Source organism: Musa acuminata, chromosome BXJ3-6 (genome assembly GCF_036884655.1).
Source record: "Musa acuminata AAA Group cultivar baxijiao chromosome BXJ3-6, Cavendish_Baxijiao_AAA, whole genome shotgun sequence".
In the NCBI taxonomy this organism is placed as follows: domain Eukaryota; kingdom Viridiplantae; phylum Streptophyta; class Magnoliopsida; order Zingiberales; family Musaceae; genus Musa; species Musa acuminata.
In genome coordinates this window covers 720,611-740,141 of record NC_088354.1, presented here as the reverse complement: position 1 = coordinate 740,141, position 19,531 = coordinate 720,611, and the positions used below count along the sequence as shown (strand labels likewise).

Below are 19,531 nucleotides of genomic sequence, written 5' to 3'. Positions count from 1 at the left end.
ATTTCATTAATAGTCTCAAATATCCATTCCGTTGGATGTGGATAAAGACCACATGGATCTTATAGTTTACTCTCGATCACCATGAGTAGGTTGCAACTCAAACAAATGATTTTGAAGCTAAAAAAGTTATTACATAGATTTATTTTTCTCATGCTCTTTTATGACATAGATATTAATAATTTTGTTATTTTAAGATTATTATTATTGTTAAGATCTTTATCAATTACATTAGTTGAGACTTTCAATAATATTCTGAGTTAGAAGATAATAATAATGACATCGAGAAGTTAGAAAATTTTTATATGGAAAACATATATCTTCTCTATTCTAAATTAGAATATTTCTTCCTATCAAAACTTTGATAGTTGTAAGTGCCATCACAGAGTCCAACTCTCCACCAACAATGGAAAACACCAATTTCTCCTCCAAGTGTCAATTCACCTAACCCTAGTTTTGGCCATATTAGCTCATGTCAATTGCTTTCATTGTCAAAAATGGTGCACTATTTTGTCCTTCATCAAATAGTCCACTCACCTAATTCATTCATTTGTCTCTATTCAAAAATTCTCCCCCATTCGTGCTTTCTATTTTCCTTTTCAGAACTTGTAAACCATATAATCTACTACAAATTTCTTGATCACAAGTTTTTCTTTTTTTTAGGAGAAAATCTTAGTAACAAAATAATATTTTTTTTTATAAATAATAATAACGAATAAACTTATAGAATAGTGAAGATAAAATTTATATATTTCGACTCTCATTGTCTATTTCTATGCAGAAAAATCTAAATTCTTTAATATATGAGATTAGATTATATAAAAAATAATAATATCTTGAGTTACTCCAAACAACCAAATCCTTATGCTTGAAAAAAAAACCAGTTTCTCCAAGCAATTTGATTCTTGTTTAAACATTTAGAAACACACACCAACGTTAAATATTTTTTGCAATCTACAATTTATTTTCTCCATTGAGATCTTGCTTCAAGCTCTCGATAGAAACCAACTATGGGATTTCTTTAATTGCTTGCCACTAAAATAATGATGTTTATAATTTAAAACAAATATTATAAAGAATAATTATAATATTGTGGGAAGATATGTGATATTTTGATGAAACGTTTAGAATTGGTTTCTTCGAATGTTTTCCACATTATTAATAGCAATTAATCGAGGTAGGATTGTTAAAGATTTTAGTTCACAAACGATGCAAACTTACCCCCCACACCTCACTAGGTTGACTTTGACGGCGTGTGAAGATGAAACATTGCCTTTGTGGTGGAATCCACGCTATTGACTTGACTAGGAAAACGATCACTCTCATGATCCACATTTTATGTTTGCCCATCTCAATTCCTTGCATTAGTAATGATTTGTAGATCTTATTAATTAAATAATTATAAAATTTAAAAATTATAGATATTAAGTTATGGATCAAACCTAATATATATTAATAAAATTTTAATTTATATGATTATGGGACTAATATCTTCTCTCATTTATATGCATGGGTTAATTGTCTTCCTATTATTCATAATGATAAGTTGTAATGCATATCAACATATTACTCGAGTTACCTGACTTATTTGTGTCGCTCGTCCAAATTTCTATCCAATAATCTCTCTTTAAATTCATTTTAAGATTTTAAATTAGATGAGTGCTAATCTTATTGAATAATATAACATATCCGGTGTCATTTGCTTGACATTAAATGGTGGTATCTTTACGCCATCCATCACCAAAACGTGGGTTTTGTGAGATCATATAAACGAATGCGGCAGTACTAGAAATCTCGATGGGATTCTCTTCTTCATTTTAATTGGGTTGGCCGGCTGTCCTCCGTCGAAAGAAACGGAAGAAAGCAGCAGCCTTCGTCGACGACAAGGGGAAGAGTCTTCTTCATGTTCACTGCTGTGGTCCTTCCGATGTGTCCACCAGTACACCCTTCAAACCCTAAGTTACTGGATAATTCTTCCACTGTTTCACTTTACCAAGTTCAAAGTCTCACTCCATGCCATGGTGATGCATTCCCTCCTTCCTACTATACTTCTTTTGACATAGTTCAATGCATGAGGGTTTCATGAGAACAAATCACCTAACTCTATGTTTTGTTCGGACCAGTCAATATTAGAGATAGGGTTTTAGTCACATATAATTGGATAACGATGAGTCTGAATAAATCTAATTAGAGTTAATACACATCATATTGGATATAAATTTATTTTTAAAATAAAATATAAAAGTTATAGACACTAATATATGTCTTTTAATCATTAATGACTTCAAGATAATATTTTTAATGTAGCTTTATTTTATCTGTGATGGAGGCTACAATCTCCTTTTAGAATAATTATAGAGCATGAGTTAGACGGAGAGTAGACGTCAGAAACTCTCTGATCATACAGAGGAGAACACCATTGTGGACAATAAATTTTTGACTTGCAACACAAATGGGAATTTGCTCCTTCTTGTGTTCCATCAACTGTACTATCAAGTGAGAGGTTGCTGTCAGAGGTTTCTCATCCGCCGTGGGAATGACATGCATATCATCAACTACAAGTTCCTCGACAGCAAACCCACCACCCACAGGATGGACTCAAGGGCAAGGAATAATGGAGGTCTCCATCTCCATCATTCTATAGCGATCTTAAGTCACCTCGAGCTCGTTATTTCTTCTCACATGTCGACAGTCGCCAGAGACCGGCGACCTGCAACAATGGAGACCCCGTCGGCGGTCCACTACAAACCAAAACTCTCTCTCTCTCTCTCTCTCTATGTGTGTGTGATGCGTAATGGTTGACAGATGAGTTGTCCTAGTGGACACTCAACTTTACTTGCCATGCCTTCGAGTGCTGGACGAGGAAAAGGAGGATGTAAGTACAAGGCAGAAGCATAGAGAATAGTACCCTACTTTGGACTATTAGTTTACCATTTGATCCGGATTTTATTTGTAGCTGTTAGAATAATATTTTGAACTATTATAAGAGTGTTTTTATTTAATTTCTACGTTCACTAATTATAAATTAGCCATTAATTAGCTAATCAGGTTAGATTTTCTAAAAGTTTTACTATGATCATTCATACATAGGATTGCTATGGTCCATTCTATGCTACGAAGGACATGGAGTTTTCTGTAAGAGACTTTTAAGGTAATTTTGTTAAGATGTTCCAAATAAGTCAAATAAAAAGTACTATAATAATTTTAAATAATCTTTTTTCAAACAAAATCATCTAAAATCTAACAGGACAGTATTCTTTGCACCATTTATTATAATATGTTCTTGGAATTCCATCATCGACAATTACGTTTCCAAGACTCCAAACTCCCATACGTTCCACCATTATCGACAAAACGAGGAACCAAAATATACATAGTACGAAGCCCACTTGCCCGTAACATTGCACCAATCTATGCAGGTTGTCCTATGGTTCCACTTCAAGATTAAACAATGACTAGTTCCAATTTAGGGTGCTCCTAAGCTTAGTGTTTTACCTTGAGTTAGCATAAGAACTTGACAAAGGTTTCCATCATGAATGTCTGTGAGAATAATTACTTACACTTACTTTCATATTGGTTTGCAGGTTTGGAATTTAATTGCCTTTTATTTATTGGTCAAGTTCTTCTCTTATATTGTTGACATTTGAATTCTTTTCTCCTATCTTGTTTCTCGATTATATTTCTCAAAATGTGGTATTAGAGCTGTTAATTGTCAACGAATATTACGTGAAATACTTGGTCAATATTTTACTTGTTAGCTTTGTTATTGGCATTATTACAACCCCTTTAGTTCTAGATGATAAACATTCAACATCTTTAACAGAAGTCAGCTTCTTTACCTACAAATATCTTTTTTGGAAGGAGAACTAGGAATACAGTTGACTAATTAAAATTTTCTTTTCTGATAGAGAAAGAAAGGATTGACTTCATCAATTAAGATTTGGACACCCACTTCCAATTTCTCAATGCTGACTTAGTCTACTGAAATTTCCATGGCAGTATTGATTTGTTGTCACTTGTGATGACATAAATTTGACTCTATGCTAATCCATAGTATTTCAACATCTGTTCTACTCTTTTAGGTGTTGACTAGTACAAAAGTCAACAATTAGAAACTTTAGTCAGTCAAAGCAAGTTATAACAACTATGGGTTTTTGCCCTAATTCCAGTCTCATTGTAACTTGTCATGAAACCCACAGGCAATTTGGTGCTTAATACTCATGTCAGAAGACCATGTTTATATTCACAAATCACAAACTGAATTCCAACTTTGACTAATGATACATTAAGGCTTCTTCCATGAAAGCCAATTTCATTAAGGCTTCTTCCATGAAAGCCACATACACAATGAAAAGGAAGAAGTCAACAGGAGAAGCTTCCATGAACTTGCACGGGAGTCTTGCCTTGCAAGAACTCCAACATGGTCGAGCTCTCTCTATCCATACAAGGGACCATAAGGCCGGCCAATGAAGAAAACTATGAGATCCTCTCCTCTCCAAAGCTTATCACTTGTTCTACGTCAACAACAGAAGCTTCCATGACGGACGACGTGATGCTCTTCGACGTGTTCTCTGACCTCGACAATTGCATCCTTGTGTGCCACCTCAGTCTGGTTAGAGACTTTGTTCGTTGTTGCGCAAAAATCTTTACGCTGAGCACAGCAAGAGGCCAACTGTGCAACGATGATGTCAGAGTTATCATGGATAACGTCACAATGATGTTAAAAAGGTAGGAAATAAACTTATTATGTATAAATTTTATGTTAGGATTGAAATTAAATATCATAAATAAAAAATAAAATATCTGAATCTTTTGAACATAATAATTAACATGGTACCTCAGAAATAACACACCATTGATAGAATATAAAACTTTTGAAAGATAAGAAAAGGAATTACTATGGTCTCTAAAAAAATCCTACCTATATATAAGTGAGAGTAGACGGTTTTAAAAAAATAATTAAAAGAGTCTTTTCCATCAAAATCATCTCATTACATATCCTAACATAAGTGGATTTGGTCGATAACCTAAATCAAAATTTAATTAGAATCTTACTATATCTTAATAAATTAAATAAGATCATAAAATCTAATATTTTCTCACTTCACTTATTAATTGATGAGCTAAAAAAAAGGTTTAAGATCAAAATAAATAAAATAAAATTTATTTTAAAAATAATTTTATCCAATTGGTCGATAAAATTTAGAAAAGCATTTATACGCATAAGAATTTAAAAATAAGTTAACAAGTCTAATAAGTATAATTGTATTACATTAAGTTTGACTACTAACGTGGATCATAGTAGTTATATATCATTGGTATCATATTTTCTTCTATATATTACAACACTATTAATTTTTCCTAATGTAGTACAAATGACTCATGTAATTTATTTTGTGAAGATAATCCTATTATTACATCCAACCATAATATGTATATACATAAATATAGACGGAATAATAAAAATAAATAAATTTAATTATGTAAATAAAAATATCAATTATAATATCTATTCAAACATATATCATCATATCTTTTATGGGTTGTTCGCAAACCCAATAATAAAAATATATCCTTTCAAATACTTTAGATTCTAAGAACTAAGTGAATGAATTAATAATCATTATAATAAAATTTAAGTTTCTTAATTAACACTAATTATTTCTAGACTCATTCTCTGACTAACAAGTACTTTATGCTAATATGCTTAGAATCACCATAGTACTTGTCATTCTTAGAAAAAAAAAATTATTGTGGTGTGTCATAAAATGTCTTTAGCAACTTGACAATTGAATTAGACCACAAGTCTTGAGATGAAATTTCATAATAATAAAACTTGAGTAGTCTCAAAGAATGCCACGAAATTAGTTTCTATTGTTGATAATATAATTTGCATTATACTATTCTTGTAAGTTATACATTCAACTAATGTAAACATAAATTAGAAAGTGAACTTCCTGTTGTAATTTATAAAATCAGCATATAAAAATATTATTATTTCAAATTGATTTAATTTCTTATATATGAGCATATAGTCTTTCGTCCCTCGTAAATATCTTATTTTATTCCTTTATGGTTTTTTTTATATTTTATTTATGGTAACTCTAATATCTATCAAAACTAATATTTAATCTAATATAGACTTAACACATAACATACTATAAGAAATATTTTTTTATTTATTTTTTATTTGATTTTTTTCCAAGTCAATTTTAGAACTTGAATCTTACGCCCTTATCATTTGTCAAACAAAGCTACATACTAAGAGTTAATTAATAAATTCTTTTTAAGATATTCTTAATAATTATATATGTTATTATTAATATTATTTTTGTTAATACATTTAAGACTAATCCTTAACGTAATTTTATAAGTTTATTAGTCCATGTCACTTTGGTGGCAACAAGGCTAATACAATTATACCTTATAAGTCTATTATCTTAAGCTACCTTTGACAATTACTAATAAAATAAAACTTATTGATATAAGTTACAATAATATTTATCTAATATTTTTTAATACAATTATACAATATTGATTAATAAAAAGTAGTTGTAATAATTATTAAATAAAAATTTTAATCAGCACAAAAACTTGTGATAAAAATAATCATGATAAAAATTCATGCCTTATTGTAAAAATTAATATAATATCATAATTTAAAATATATGCATGTAAATAATTACATAAATATCGAATAATAATAATTAAAATTTAAATACCACAAATAATATGTCATAGGAGAAACTATAAGAAAAATTCATAACTTATAGTTTTCGTTTATATAATTCTATAAAGGACCTAAAGTTCATAACCCTACTTAGTTTGGTGATTCAAAAATTAAGCCACAATGAATTGGGCAGCCCAGAATTGGACCACCTAAATTGAGCCCAACAATCACTATAATCAATTTGTATTTAAGATCCAAGCCCAAGATAATTATTAGATTAAAATTCAAATTAGGATAAATTAGTCAAATTTCATTAAGTTAAAATTAGATTTGACTGATAAAAAATAAAAATTTATCAGATCCAAATTCGATAAAAAATTTATCGATGCAAATTTGGATCATAATGGTCAAAATCAGGGCTAAAAATGATCTACAATGATAATCTAATTAGGGGTAAATTTTGGTCAAAATAGATTTTAATAAGTCAAAATCACTGTCACCCAAATACCCTTCTCTGAGATTTCTTCTCATCGTGACTTCTCCATCGCACGATATCGACACAATCTCTTGGGCGACGATGCTTCACCGGTGCCTCTCTGCTGCGGATGGCTTGCCACCGGTCCGGCGACCAACTTCATGGCGCAGCATCGCCGGGCATCGAGTTCCATCGCAACAACGCCCAACAGCCCGCCGAGCCCTCTTTCCACCATAATACAACCGACCGCAATGCCGCATGGTTGCTTGCAGTTGGACGGCGCTGCCACCCGGCGCCGCCAACACCATATTGCGACCCCAGGACCCTTCTACAATGCTCGAAAGTGCTGCCATCCATAGAATCCAAACACGGTCGCGCTGACATTGACCCCCACGGCCGTCCAGCAACACTATTGTCGAATCGACCGCGCGCCGGACCACCTCATGGTTCTCGGCATTGTCGACCGAGGCCAACGCCCAAGGGCACAGCAATCGGCATTGTCACTCAACATGCCTGTGGTGAGCTCCACTACTGTGGACACGGCAGCGTCCACAGCCCTTCATCGCCGATGACGCGACACCTCCGCCATGACTGCACCGTGCTTCATGCGCAGTAGCCGGCGAAGCCCTCCGCCATCGCTGCTTGTGCAACTGCGGCACATTCTCGGGTCGATGATCAGGGAAGGCTGTTGTCCTCCACAGCTTATCAACTCAGGGCCAGTGACCACAGTAGGCCGGGCCGTCACCCTCCATTGCATCGTCGCCGATAACAAACCGTCGACAATAGATCGCCAATCAAAATTGGATAATATCTTTCGAATGCTCGAACACAACAACTTCACCTCTGGTTTCTACCCGTAAGGGCGAGGAAACCTCCAAAGCCCGCAAGAATAGGAACAAGACAATAGGGAAGACGAGCATGAACACATACAACATCCTAAACAGGGAAGCAATGTAATGCAAGCATCATACGATCCGAACAAAAATAATAATAATATGATATAATTAAGATATAAATTATTTAATAATTTATATTTCAATGATAATCAATAAAATATCTTGGATATCACGAAGCAACACACTATAATAATCAATAGGATACTATTAATATCGAAATTATTGCTACATAAAATGATATTTGTAGATGTGAAATTTCATGCAAACTTAGCCACATGGTCATTATATAAATCGGTCATCTATTTTGTACCATAGAGATGAGATGATACATTCAAGTATCAAGTAATGGTGATGGTCTGCTAATTCTCAACCTCTCATTAACATTCTAAAGAGTTGAATTCACTCTTTTATAATAAACCTTCAAGATTTCTCCATGTCCTACAAAAACAAATTAGGAAAGTAAGCTATGTTTTGGTCCTTCAGGAACAAGTATTTTCTGACATTATTCAACTTCTTTTGTAGATCAAACATGCTAAAGACTTTATTAGGTGATCATAAGATATCTAGATCTTCATGTAGATTATCTAAAAAATGACCAGATTAATTTTAGATAAATTAATTTAATAAGATCAGTTCTCCATTTTTCTGGTTCCACCATCAAGTCTAATCTAGTTATCTATCATACACTAATTAGTTAATACTAATTATTTTTTTTGTAATCCATATATAACAGTATAATTTTGCCTTAATATTTTATATGTTATGTTAGAGGCTCTTAACATAACTGATAAAAGAAATCATCAATCCTGCTTTACAATGGCTCAATTGTTTATGTAATAAACAACACATCAGAATGAATCAGCTGCTCTCAGACATCCCAAATCTGCTGTGTTTTCTTCCTCATCAGAGGCATTATATGTCCTGTGTCTAAGTTCATCTCAGTCTATCCCACCCATTCAGTTTGGCACAACTCATTCTGGGATGCTTTGTTCCACAAGAGAAACCATGGACAAACCTTCCCTGTAGCAATTTGGAGGTCTGATATCAGACACTTTGCTTGAAGGTTGTGTAAAGCTGAACACAACACAGTCACCTAATCCAGTAATTTGCATTTGCAAATAACTCTGCTGCTGATAGTTCATCTCATCTTTGTATGCATTTCTGCAAATGTGGCAACTACAAGGTAGCCGTCTTCGTTAGAAAGTTCGTTTGCACCATTACATGCTTGAAAACAAAAGCTTAATCCTTGCAAGAAAAAAAAAGTTAGAATTCTAAAATCTTGATACACCAAATGAAAACTATATGTAAAAGAAGAGAAACTTCACTCAACCTTTGGCTCAAGAACAAGTATAAACTATTGTTTGTCCCAATTCGCTGAAAAGTATATTGATCAAGTATTTGTACCTAACAAATTTCTTCCTCAGAAACTATTCAGACTTTTATTCCTCCAAGACATCATAATCAAGATGCAGCATGTGTTGCAACCAAAAGATGAACTTTCAACAAAGGTTCGAGATTTCAGCCACAAAACAAATTTCATAGCAACGCAATTCGGAAGAACCACTGCAGGAAGATGAAAAAAGTACCTGAACCTTGTGATATAAATTTCTCCATTCCCGAGTATTTTTCAGCTACAATATATTCTTCATCATTCTTCTTCATAACAGGTGCACACAAGAGAATTATATTCCAGTCATTACAGCTGCCATATTTGAAACCAAAAAAAGCAAGAGAAACAAGGAGTACAATCGACAACATACAACACTACGAACGAAGATGCTATCTAGATATCATCCCTTATCTATCTGCAAAAGATGAACATCCACGGGTGTGATATTGACAATGATAAGAGATCAGATCAGGCTAGAGCCGCCACAAGCTGAAATCTACCTGAACTCCCTCTGATTCATCCATGGAAAAGATGAATAAAACAAAATCAGTTCTCCTCACCATGTGTGTTAGTTCCAGAGTTTGATGATGATGCATTCGAAGATGAGGTCCCACCATTCTGAGAACCTGATAGTGAGAAGAGACCACTGAAAGGCCATGGAACAGGGACCCAGAATCTATTAGGATCTCCTCGACCAACCCTATCACCACCATCACCATCATCACCATCAGTTTCATCGATCCTACTGCCATTACTAGATCCATTTGAAACTTTTGAATCATCAGCAGGCAACTGAGACCTACAAACTGGGCACGAACTATGGAGTTCCAGCCATGGAAGTATGCAGTCACGGTGGAACTTATGTTTGCATGGCATCTCTTTAGCTTCCATTCCTATAGCAAAGTCCTCAAGACAGACAGAACAGCCCAAGGTTTCCTCAATTTTCACTGTGGGCAATGCATCTATGGCCTCTTTCTTAGCCGGTGGAGTCCCATACCTATTCAGATCGTTCTCCGCCAAATGCTGCAACAGCATGTCCAAAGCAGAACCCATAAAGGAATCTCCTGATGAGGCACCGGCACTATTCGATTCTTGGCCATCATTCTGGTCTGTGTCCAAGGATCCTTGGAGAATTATGGCCTGGTTGAAAGGATTGATGAGAATTAGGCTCTCTCTTTCCCTTTCCCTTTCCCTTTCCCTCTCTACTTCGGTCTCAAAGTTGTCTGTCTCAGACCTAAGATCATCCTGTAAACTCTGGAGCAACTGAATAATGGCAGATCTCCTCCTTCGCCTCCTTATGAAGTCTTCGAACTCACGGTCCAGATCTGAGTCGTCGTCATCCTCTTCCCTTCGGGACCTTGAACGGCGAGAAGAACCATTGATCAATTGATACCAGATCGGAGCCCATAGGGAGAGGGACCGATCTGAATCGATAGTGGAGTCGGAGTCATCAAATCCTCTACTCTCCATCTCTTCCACAAAACCATCATCACAGAAAGGACACTTGAGCTCCGGTTCCATGACCGGATTAACAACTCGATGGCACGCATGGCACCAATATCTACCAACCGGAGCTTCACTCATCTTACTGATCCTCTTGTCAACTTCCACTACTGATAAGGTATGCAAAGGTTTCAGGGATTCAACTAGAAGTATCTACAGGTTTTCGATTTACAGAACAGCAGATCTGAGCGAATCTTAGCACCAGCAGGCAGTAAATCTTGCAATCCAAGAAAAATCTACCCCCTCATCCTCCTTCCATAGCTTGTCATCTAAAACAAAGTCATCAGAGAAGGAATCTCAAGCTTTTACCTGCCAAAACAAAAATGAATCGCGAATACGTCATGTCACAACCTAGCAGGTACGTCTAAAGAATAGTCTAAAATACTTTTCATAAAAAAAAATAAAGCAAAAAATCAAGAATTACAGACATAGATCAGGTTCAGGGGGGAAGAGAGATTGTCATGGACTTGAAGGGAAAATAAAATTGGTTCTGAAGGTAAAAGTTGCAAACAAAGGAGATGCCTTTCTTTCACACAAGAAGAACACAACAAAAGTTAAGATGCCTATGAGGAAAAGTCAAATATTTCCAATTACCAGAAAAAAATGTTTTTGAGTGTTCCCAGAAGAGGGTCCTTGCTCTCGTGCCACAGAAGCCAAAGACGAATCCCTCAGCATCCCGCGAAACATATCCCAAACCTTGATCAAAATCCCATCTTTTACAACGCAAATCTTGAGCATGAAGATGAAATAGAAACTCAATAAAGATAGGATCAAAGGTCTATCAAGACTGAAGACCTCAAAGTTCTGAATAAACAAATAAACGTACAGAAAAAGAAATTAATGGAAACGCACAGAACAAAACCAGATCTTTTCTTCAAATCCTTGGGAAGAAATTAATTAAAAGGAGGAAGGAAAAAGAAAAAGTATATACATAGAAAAGGAAGGATTACCTTGGGTGTTCTTGGATGGTTTTGGACCTCTCTATCCTTTGGGTTGGTGAGCTGGAGGAGGAGAAAGGAAGATGCAAGGAAGGCAGAACCAGACAAACTCTGACCTCTTTCTTTACTGCAGGAGTTGATTATTTTTGACTTTATCACCATGGCCTCCAGCAACCAAAAAATTATACATGCAAAATTTACAGTATATTAGTCTGGGATTTGTCCTGTTTTGTTTTTCTAAATTTAATCCAAGTCTTTGGTGGCAGCATTTTAACTTTCTATTTTAACCTGCACTGGACCAAACTGGCCAACCTAATATTAACTTTCTATCTATGGTTCCAAGTCACATTGTTCTTGCTGCAAATTTACACCATTTTTTTGGCTGCAGGTCAAGTTTTGATCATGTTGTCTGTCACATTAGAGTATAAACTAATATAATTTCAAATAAAGGAAAAAAAAAAGTAATTTATTATAGAATTATTTACTAATTAAGCCATATGGTTGGCATAATTTTCTATTTTTTGTATCTAAAAAAAGCAATTTATCTTCTTGAATATTATATAATGACATTTAGCTTTTAATGTATTTCTGTTTGAACCAAGAAAAGAATGGATTCCTAAAATTTCTATCTCTCACTCTCACCTACTGGGGTCCATAGTCGTCCCCGATCAAGAGGTGGGTAGAACGAGAGTAACCGTCAGCAGAGTAACCAAGATTTTATTGAGATACAGAAGGGATAAGGTTGGGCAATGCACGTCAGATTTTGACGGTTGAGCCATTGGTTTGACTTCATGCATGGGTTGACCCACACTTGGCAGAGTTGGCTCCTACCGAGGATAAGTGTTGTCCCGAACCATTACTATCTTCCTCTTTAAAGTTTTGGGCAAGCAAAATTACATGCTTTGCAAGTATTTTTGAATTATACATACATATATCTATATTTTAATCGAGGATGAATTAAAAATAACACTTTAAGTGCTAGTAATGCTTCCCAAATCACGTTAAATTATGAGGACATTGTTGACAAGATAGAGTAATGTTTTGGTCGTATTAGAACAGCTTTACATAGGGGAAATGAACGGGGAAATCAATGAAATTGGATTTAGTCATGACCAATGAACGCGCGTCTCGCGGTGGGGACCACGACAGGTCAAGCACGCACGTGAGACCGACGCGTGTAAGCGCGTTTTGTGGTCGAGCAGACGTGACGTGTGTCCACGTGCACTGGGCCCGGGTTGTATATCTAATAAAAATATTGGTCGACTTGCCAAGAAAATACCTCTCATTATTAGAATTATAATAACATATTTTTTTTTGCTTAATACCCATAATAGTCCAGTCATCTAAATCTTTCTCTTCATTTTTCTATGGATCTATTCATAAGGTAAACTCATCATATTACAATAAGTTGTTATATATTTAATTTTGATAACTCGAATAATATCAGATATGGTAGAAGGTCAATTGTATAAGCATTAGAGTTGATTTTTCGTATGATTTTATAAGGATCAAAGTTTTTTTTGGCATGAAACATTTTCAATGTTAAAACCTGGAAATCTCTTGGATTAGACTCTCGAACGTCTACTATAGTTCTGTGTAATTTATTACTTAAATTAATTTTTATGTAAATTTTGATACAAGATTAATAGGTTTTTGATATTACTTAAATTATACATGTTTGCTTTATATGTTCATATAGGTCAAATAATTCAAAGAGGAAAATATGATAACCATGAGAGTTCGACTTTGAAGGATTTCTGCAAGGAACATTAAAAAACATTTGTTTTTAATTCTGTATGTAAATTACAACATTTCATCCTTCCCTCCTTCCCCTTCATGCGAATTAACAATGTCAATCTGGGAAATTGATTGCTGCATTCTCCAATCCTGAACAATTCCGGGTTGTAGGAATGATGTGAAGATTACTGATCTACTTGATCATACTCCTAAGATGAAAAACTTCTTTTCTTATGTGGATACATCAAATCGGGAGAATCTAGATGATCTGTGTACTTTGAGCTGAATTGCTGGTACTTTTCTGGCCACTGCCTGCCATACCATCTGAACCGCATCGTCTTTCTTTGATGGGTATTGAAACTCAAAGTAACCTTCGACCTCCTTCAATCTTTGCCACATCTGGGTCCAGTCCTCTCGGCTTACGCTTCTAATCAATGTCATCAGAAAACCTTTCTTGATAGCATCAAATTTCCGCACAAAGATGCAAAACTTGGAATAGTCGAGGACATCTTCATACGGGAGCTCGATGTCATCACTGATGATGACTGGGACACAGTGACTAGCGATGGCATCAAAAAGCCGGTTGGAAGATGGGGTGTCCCCGGCGATATTTAGACAGAATTTTGATGAATGCATTCCTCGACTGGCTTCATCGGTCCCATTCTCGCGAAGGCTTCCAAATGCAAAATGCACACTTTTTTCACCTTTCAGAAGATTAAAGAGCTGTTTTCGGATTGATCCTCCCTAAACACCAAGCCATAAAAGGAAATTATCAGCTTATCTTGTTTGCTATGTAAGAAAGAAGCAATGGAGCGTAAACAAAGTACAATTTCTGCACTCATATAAGGTTCTACTTCTCAAGGGTACATCCAAGATGTTTGTGGACTTTCAGGTTCAAAATGTGTCAATGGTAATTAGAATGGAAAAATAGAGTTGATAACGAGAAACACATTCACAATTCTGTGTCATTGATAAACAACCATTAGACACTACAATGCGAACAAGTCTTACAGAGAAAGGCAAATGAATGCACTAAATCATGATTTTCTAGTCATTACTCAATACAACATAGCAGCCATGCACAAGATTTTCTTGATTGAACATGACATGGATATAACAAATTGTCCTGACCGAAGGTATTTGTCTTCACCATTACGGAACAATGCAACAAGGGGAGACAAGGTCACTAAACTGGTTTGTTCTTTGTCATTAAAGCCAGTGCTGTATGTAGATCCAATGCACTCTGAGTTAACATTAACATAAAACCTACAAAAAATAAAAGATACTACCAGAAACCAAGGAACCAGTTGAGAATCAAGTATGTTTTTCATAGCATGATCTGCATAAGATCTCTCAATTCATCGAACTTGCACAATTTTTTTAAGCTCTGTTATAAGTAGTAAACCTGCTCTCTAAGCTATCCAACACAAGATACATAACGTCCAACTGAAACAAATTTGTTCTCTGTTTTGCTCACCAAAGTAACTTCCTTCCTCTTTAAGGTTGTATTTCTTCCACATTATCTATATATATTCCTCAACATAGCAATTTGAGGTCTGGGGAGGGTTATCTATATATAACCCTCCCCAGACCTCAAATTGAAGAAGACAAAAGTAAGGCCAATTAATTGTACCAGAAAATTTAGCTGTTACCTGTAATTTTGGAGCTTTGATCTTGCATTTTGCAACAAAGAATAATATGATGACATTTCTCTATTAGCCTTCTACTAGAACTTATATACTACATACACCAAGCTATATTTGATTCCCAATATAAAGGTCGAAGATAAACAACTTCCTAACCACATCGTTGAATCTTCATTTCATTATTCACTTGTTTTGGCTTACTCCAACTATTAAAAAGCCTGAGGTTACACATCACAGAAGCCTGTGGCAAAATTTGCTTCATGCTTAAAGAAAAGCCTAGATTTATATCATATTGGAAACAAGAACTTGTACTGGGACCCTTTCAGGGGTATATCTTCTCTTTTTTTTCATGACAGTTGCATCATCAACATGCCACTGTTTGTAATTCTTGTTTATATACTATATCAATACTAAGCCACATCCATGCCAATGCCTCACATTCTGGCATGAAGACCAACTATAGAATGGAAGATAATATATTACAAAGTGTGACAGAAAATTTTCCCCATAGAATACAATCAATCAGTAGGTTGACCTAAGAGAAAAAAAGCTAAGGTTTCTGACAAGACTTTAAAGAAGCTAAGGATGACAAAAGAAATTGACGCATGCTTGATGAATCTGGAATTTGGTTGTTGACTAGGTTTTCAAGGAAACGAGAAATAATTAAGTCAAAACTTCTAATTCATGGTATAATACCTCAAACGATACATTAAGATAAAAATATGTTCATTGATTTAATACAGAAAGTCATGAAAGAAGACAAGTACATCAATTATAACACAAAGCAGGGATAGAAGAGCAAAATCAAGTCACCTTGTGATCTGGTTGATTGTTCCTTTTCTTCTAGCTAACAAACACTTCCATAACACCATAACAGGAACAAGAAATTAGAAACCCAAAATTCGTGAGAATTTGTTCCTCAATAAGAAAGCTGAATAACTTTTTCCTCATTTTAATTTTCTTACAAGGAACAAAAAAGTACTACTTCCTTAACATTTATATATATGATAGACATTTGGAGCAAAAAATTTTATTATCTTGTTCATCAAAATTTTCATATGATGATGTTCTTTACATTTTAGTTCTGCATACTTCTCCACAGGACAATTCTGTTTTTCCTGCATCTCTTATCTTTATGTTATCCTTTTAAATGGAAAAGGGCCAAAAAGAATTGTCCTGATTAAGAAGTACCATGGCAACTGTGGTATAGTAACATGGTGGAACTAAGAATAGATAGGCTAAAGCATGTATATAATTAACTGTTCAAGGTGTGGACCTATAACATTCTAACCATATGGAAGTGTAAACATAGGAGTATTGCTGTTACATTAGTAGAACAGTCATTTGCTAATCAATGTACAGCATGTAATGCATTGATAAAAACTATTATACTTGAATTACAGTTCATAAAGTTGATTTCTGCATATAGATCATGTAATTTTACTCTAGGGAATGATGTGACACTTCAACTTAACCCTCAAGAATATAGGTGATTTATTGAATAAAGAAGTGAGATTATGGGAACAACTATGGCCTAGTTGAGATGAAAATCAGCTGGATTCAAAAATCATGAATTAGAACTGTAAGAATGAATTTAATGGTCATGAGTTAAGCAGCTAAAACATGACACCAACAAAGGATAAATATTAATAGATATGAAGTTCCAAATACTTGACATGGAAATCTGATCTAAAATGTCATGGGACTATGGTAAATTAAATGCCCAGGTGTTCAATCACACCCAAAAAATATTTATTATCTGATGGTGATTAACATTCACAATAAAAGATTGCAAAACCAATAAGAAAAAAACATGTCCTAAGTACTCTTTATATTATGAGAGACTTTTGGTGGTCCAGGCAATTTTATGAGCCAGTGGGAAGCCACCATTCTCTAAAGGGCTATTGCCTCTCTCAACAATAAACAAAGTGCATTCAAAATTGTAGGTTCAGACATAGATATTCTATAGTTATTTCCTTTCTCCTTTAGGTTCACAGTCACTCACAAATAAAAAAGGATCACTAATAACATTTTAGAAGATTCTTCACTTGCCCATTATGGTACAGTGAAAATAACAAATGCATTATCTTCTCTTCCCCTTTATTCTTCCATAAATGTAGATGAACAACATTTCTCTTTTTCTCGATCCTGTTCATCTGGACTTGGGCAAGTGAATTGACTCTACAACTTAAAATAAAGAAATTGATTTTCAGGTTGACCACACCTATAATGTGCTGAATAGTATACCATTACTTGCACATACAGAAGCCAAAGAAGCCATTTGACCAAACAAAGTTTTCATAAGCTTCTGTTCATGGATTAATCAAGTAGCAAAATGAAAGAATCGGCTGCAGTGATGCATCAACAATTACTATCAAGCATACTTCTGACAAACTTCACGAGTGTCAATTGAAAAGCACTTACATTTTTCCTGTGGATACCTCCTTGAAAGTACAATAAAATTGAGCGATCATCAAAGCCAAACGAATCATTGACAAATGTCTTGATCAAATGCTTGTAAGGTGCAATGATGTCTTTCTCCACATTAGCTACATGGGGAAAGTACCGCCCAAAATCTGAAAGAATGAACATGCAAGGCGACAGCTTCATACGAGCATCTAACATGCTGTTTGGATGGTGTGCCATTATAATGTGGTCTCGTCCCCCTGACCTTTTCCACTCCCTCTGAGGCGTTAAAAATTCCACCAACTTTTTCTGCAACAACTCGTTTGTACTAACTGTTTCAGGTGGATTGACCTTTGAATGCCGATTGCAGCTTAAAGATGAAAAGAAAGGAACAAACACAACATCAGCTTCACGAGAATCCTCAACCCTCACAGCACTACATGGGGCACTCCGGTCAGGAAATCTTGAAGACAGGAGATCCAATGTCAGCCAATAATCAATGCTGTGCTGAAGATTCAACCCACCAGGATAGTGTGGAACTTCAGCCCGTATATTTGGCCACACACTCTTGCCATCACCATTCCAACCCAAAATTCCAAAGTGAAACTCAGGTGGTAAATCATACATGAAAACCTTCAAGAGAGCATTGCTCGGATTACATTGCGTGGACTCTTCATCTGCTGGTGCATGTAGATGCAAGAAAGTTGACTCGTTGAACAATGTAGACTCACCTTCGTGGTTTCTCGAAGGAGTATTGAGGTTCGCAATCACTGAAACGATCTTTTTTTTGGGCAATACATGGCTGACGACGTGTATGCCAGAGTCAACCCAGAAGAAAAGATATGGGATAACCAGGAGTACCAAGAATGTGAGGCAGAAAAAGAAGGGTTTCGGGCATACAGGCCGATGCGGTTGTATGTTTGAATTGGCCATTCACAGCTTAGTGGTCATCACAAGAAAAATACCTAATTTATCAGCAAAGATTCCACATTTATGAACCCAACAAGAAGTAAGAACAGTGCCCAAAACCAATCAAGAAGAGACTCAAACAAATGGAATTCCTGGATGTAAGCTAAGGGCCAATAACTAGTGGCTTAAAGCATCGGTACCACTACCTGACTCCCAAATGTTACAGTTCTAGGTCATACTCAACAAATCCAGACAAAAGAAGAAGATTTTGGAAGAAAATCCACAGGAAAACACGATTAATCTGAAAGACTCTCCAGAGACCTCATTCCAAACCCAACGGCGGCACCCGAAACCAAATTGCCACGGTTCACCTCTCTACCATAGTTGAGCATAAAGGCAGCATTTTGATGATCACTCTCGATCCAACCCAACCTAGAGACAACAAATCAAATCCAGAACCTAGAAAGGTCGAAATTACACGTCAAAAAAGTGGAACAGAATCGAACTCCATAGAGACAAAGAAAGCCAAAACAACTACCGACCGTGAATGGAATGATGGAGAGAGAAAGAACCATCAAAATCGAGTTTTGAAGCTCGTCTTCGTGGGCGACGAGCTCGGATCGCTCTCACTCGCTCGCTTCGCGCAAGATTTGGGGAACCTCTCCCTGGATCCGAGCTCTTCGGTCTCCGCTGCTCAGAGGTGTGCTGTGTTCCAAGCGACTTTTCTAGAAAGTTTTTTATTTTAAAATTTTTAATTCATACTCTTATTTTATTTTTTTAATAGTATTTTTTATTTATAAAATACTTAAATTATCTCCAAAAAAAATTGTCTATTACAATATTTTTAACATGTTATAGTGTTTTTACCACCACAATAAAGATATTATATAATTTATTTAAATATACTACATGAGAAGGAAAATTTATTCATTGTTTATTATGATCCTGCAACTAATGCATTAAT

General features: G+C 35.2%; 2 protein-coding genes across 9 annotated transcripts; both read right to left on the bottom strand.

Annotated features, from left to right (window-relative positions):
* Nucleotides 1-9,612: 9,612 nt before the first annotated feature.
* On the bottom strand, nucleotides 9,613-12,031 carry LOC135582793 (E3 ubiquitin-protein ligase SIRP1-like). Of its 6 annotated transcripts, none has more exons than XM_065156321.1 (3): nucleotides 11,882-12,031; nucleotides 11,526-11,660; nucleotides 9,613-11,240 (listed from the first exon to the last, which is right to left on the bottom strand). In XM_065156321.1, the coding sequence occupies exon 3, from the start codon at nucleotides 11,010-11,012 to the stop codon at nucleotides 9,975-9,977; it is 1,038 nt and encodes a 345-aa protein (XP_065012393.1). In that variant the 5' UTR covers nucleotides 11,013-11,240; nucleotides 11,526-11,660; nucleotides 11,882-12,031; the 3' UTR covers nucleotides 9,613-9,974. The 6 variants fall into 6 exon arrangements, with proteins under 6 accessions (XP_065012393.1, XP_065012392.1, XP_065012394.1 ...); XM_065156320.1 differs by having other exon boundaries at nucleotides 11,526-11,735; nucleotides 11,882-12,026; XM_065156322.1 differs by having other exon boundaries at nucleotides 11,784-11,917.
* Nucleotides 12,032-13,593: 1,562 nt separating this feature from the next.
* Nucleotides 13,594-19,277, bottom strand: LOC135641780 (probable arabinosyltransferase ARAD1). Of its 3 annotated transcripts, none has more exons than XM_065157486.1 (3): nucleotides 19,110-19,277; nucleotides 17,677-19,026; nucleotides 13,594-14,350 (listed from the first exon to the last, which is right to left on the bottom strand). In XM_065157486.1, exons 2-3 carry the CDS (start codon nucleotides 18,589-18,591, stop codon nucleotides 13,838-13,840), a joined length of 1,428 nt encoding a protein of 475 aa, XP_065013558.1. In that variant the 5' UTR covers nucleotides 18,592-19,026; nucleotides 19,110-19,277; the 3' UTR covers nucleotides 13,594-13,837. The 3 variants fall into 3 exon arrangements, with proteins under 3 accessions (XP_065013558.1, XP_065013560.1, XP_065013559.1); XM_065157488.1 differs by having other exon boundaries at nucleotides 17,677-18,999; XM_065157487.1 differs by having other exon boundaries at nucleotides 17,677-19,277.
* Between the last annotated feature and the right edge of the window lie 254 nt (nucleotides 19,278-19,531).

Excerpts from the sequence above, each read along its gene's own strand:
- LOC135582793 (XM_065156321.1), bottom strand. The coding sequence starts at position 11,012 with ATGAGTGAAGCTCCGGTTGGTAGATATTGGTGCCATGCGTGCCATCGA.
- LOC135641780 (XM_065157487.1), bottom strand. The coding sequence starts at position 18,591 with ATGGCCAATTCAAACATACAACCGCATCGGCCTGTATGCCCGAAACCC. Across the intron at positions 14,351-17,676 it reads GAGGTATCCACAGGAAAAAT|GGAGGATCAATCCGAAAACA; the intron begins GTAAGTGCTTTT and ends CTTGGTGTTTAG.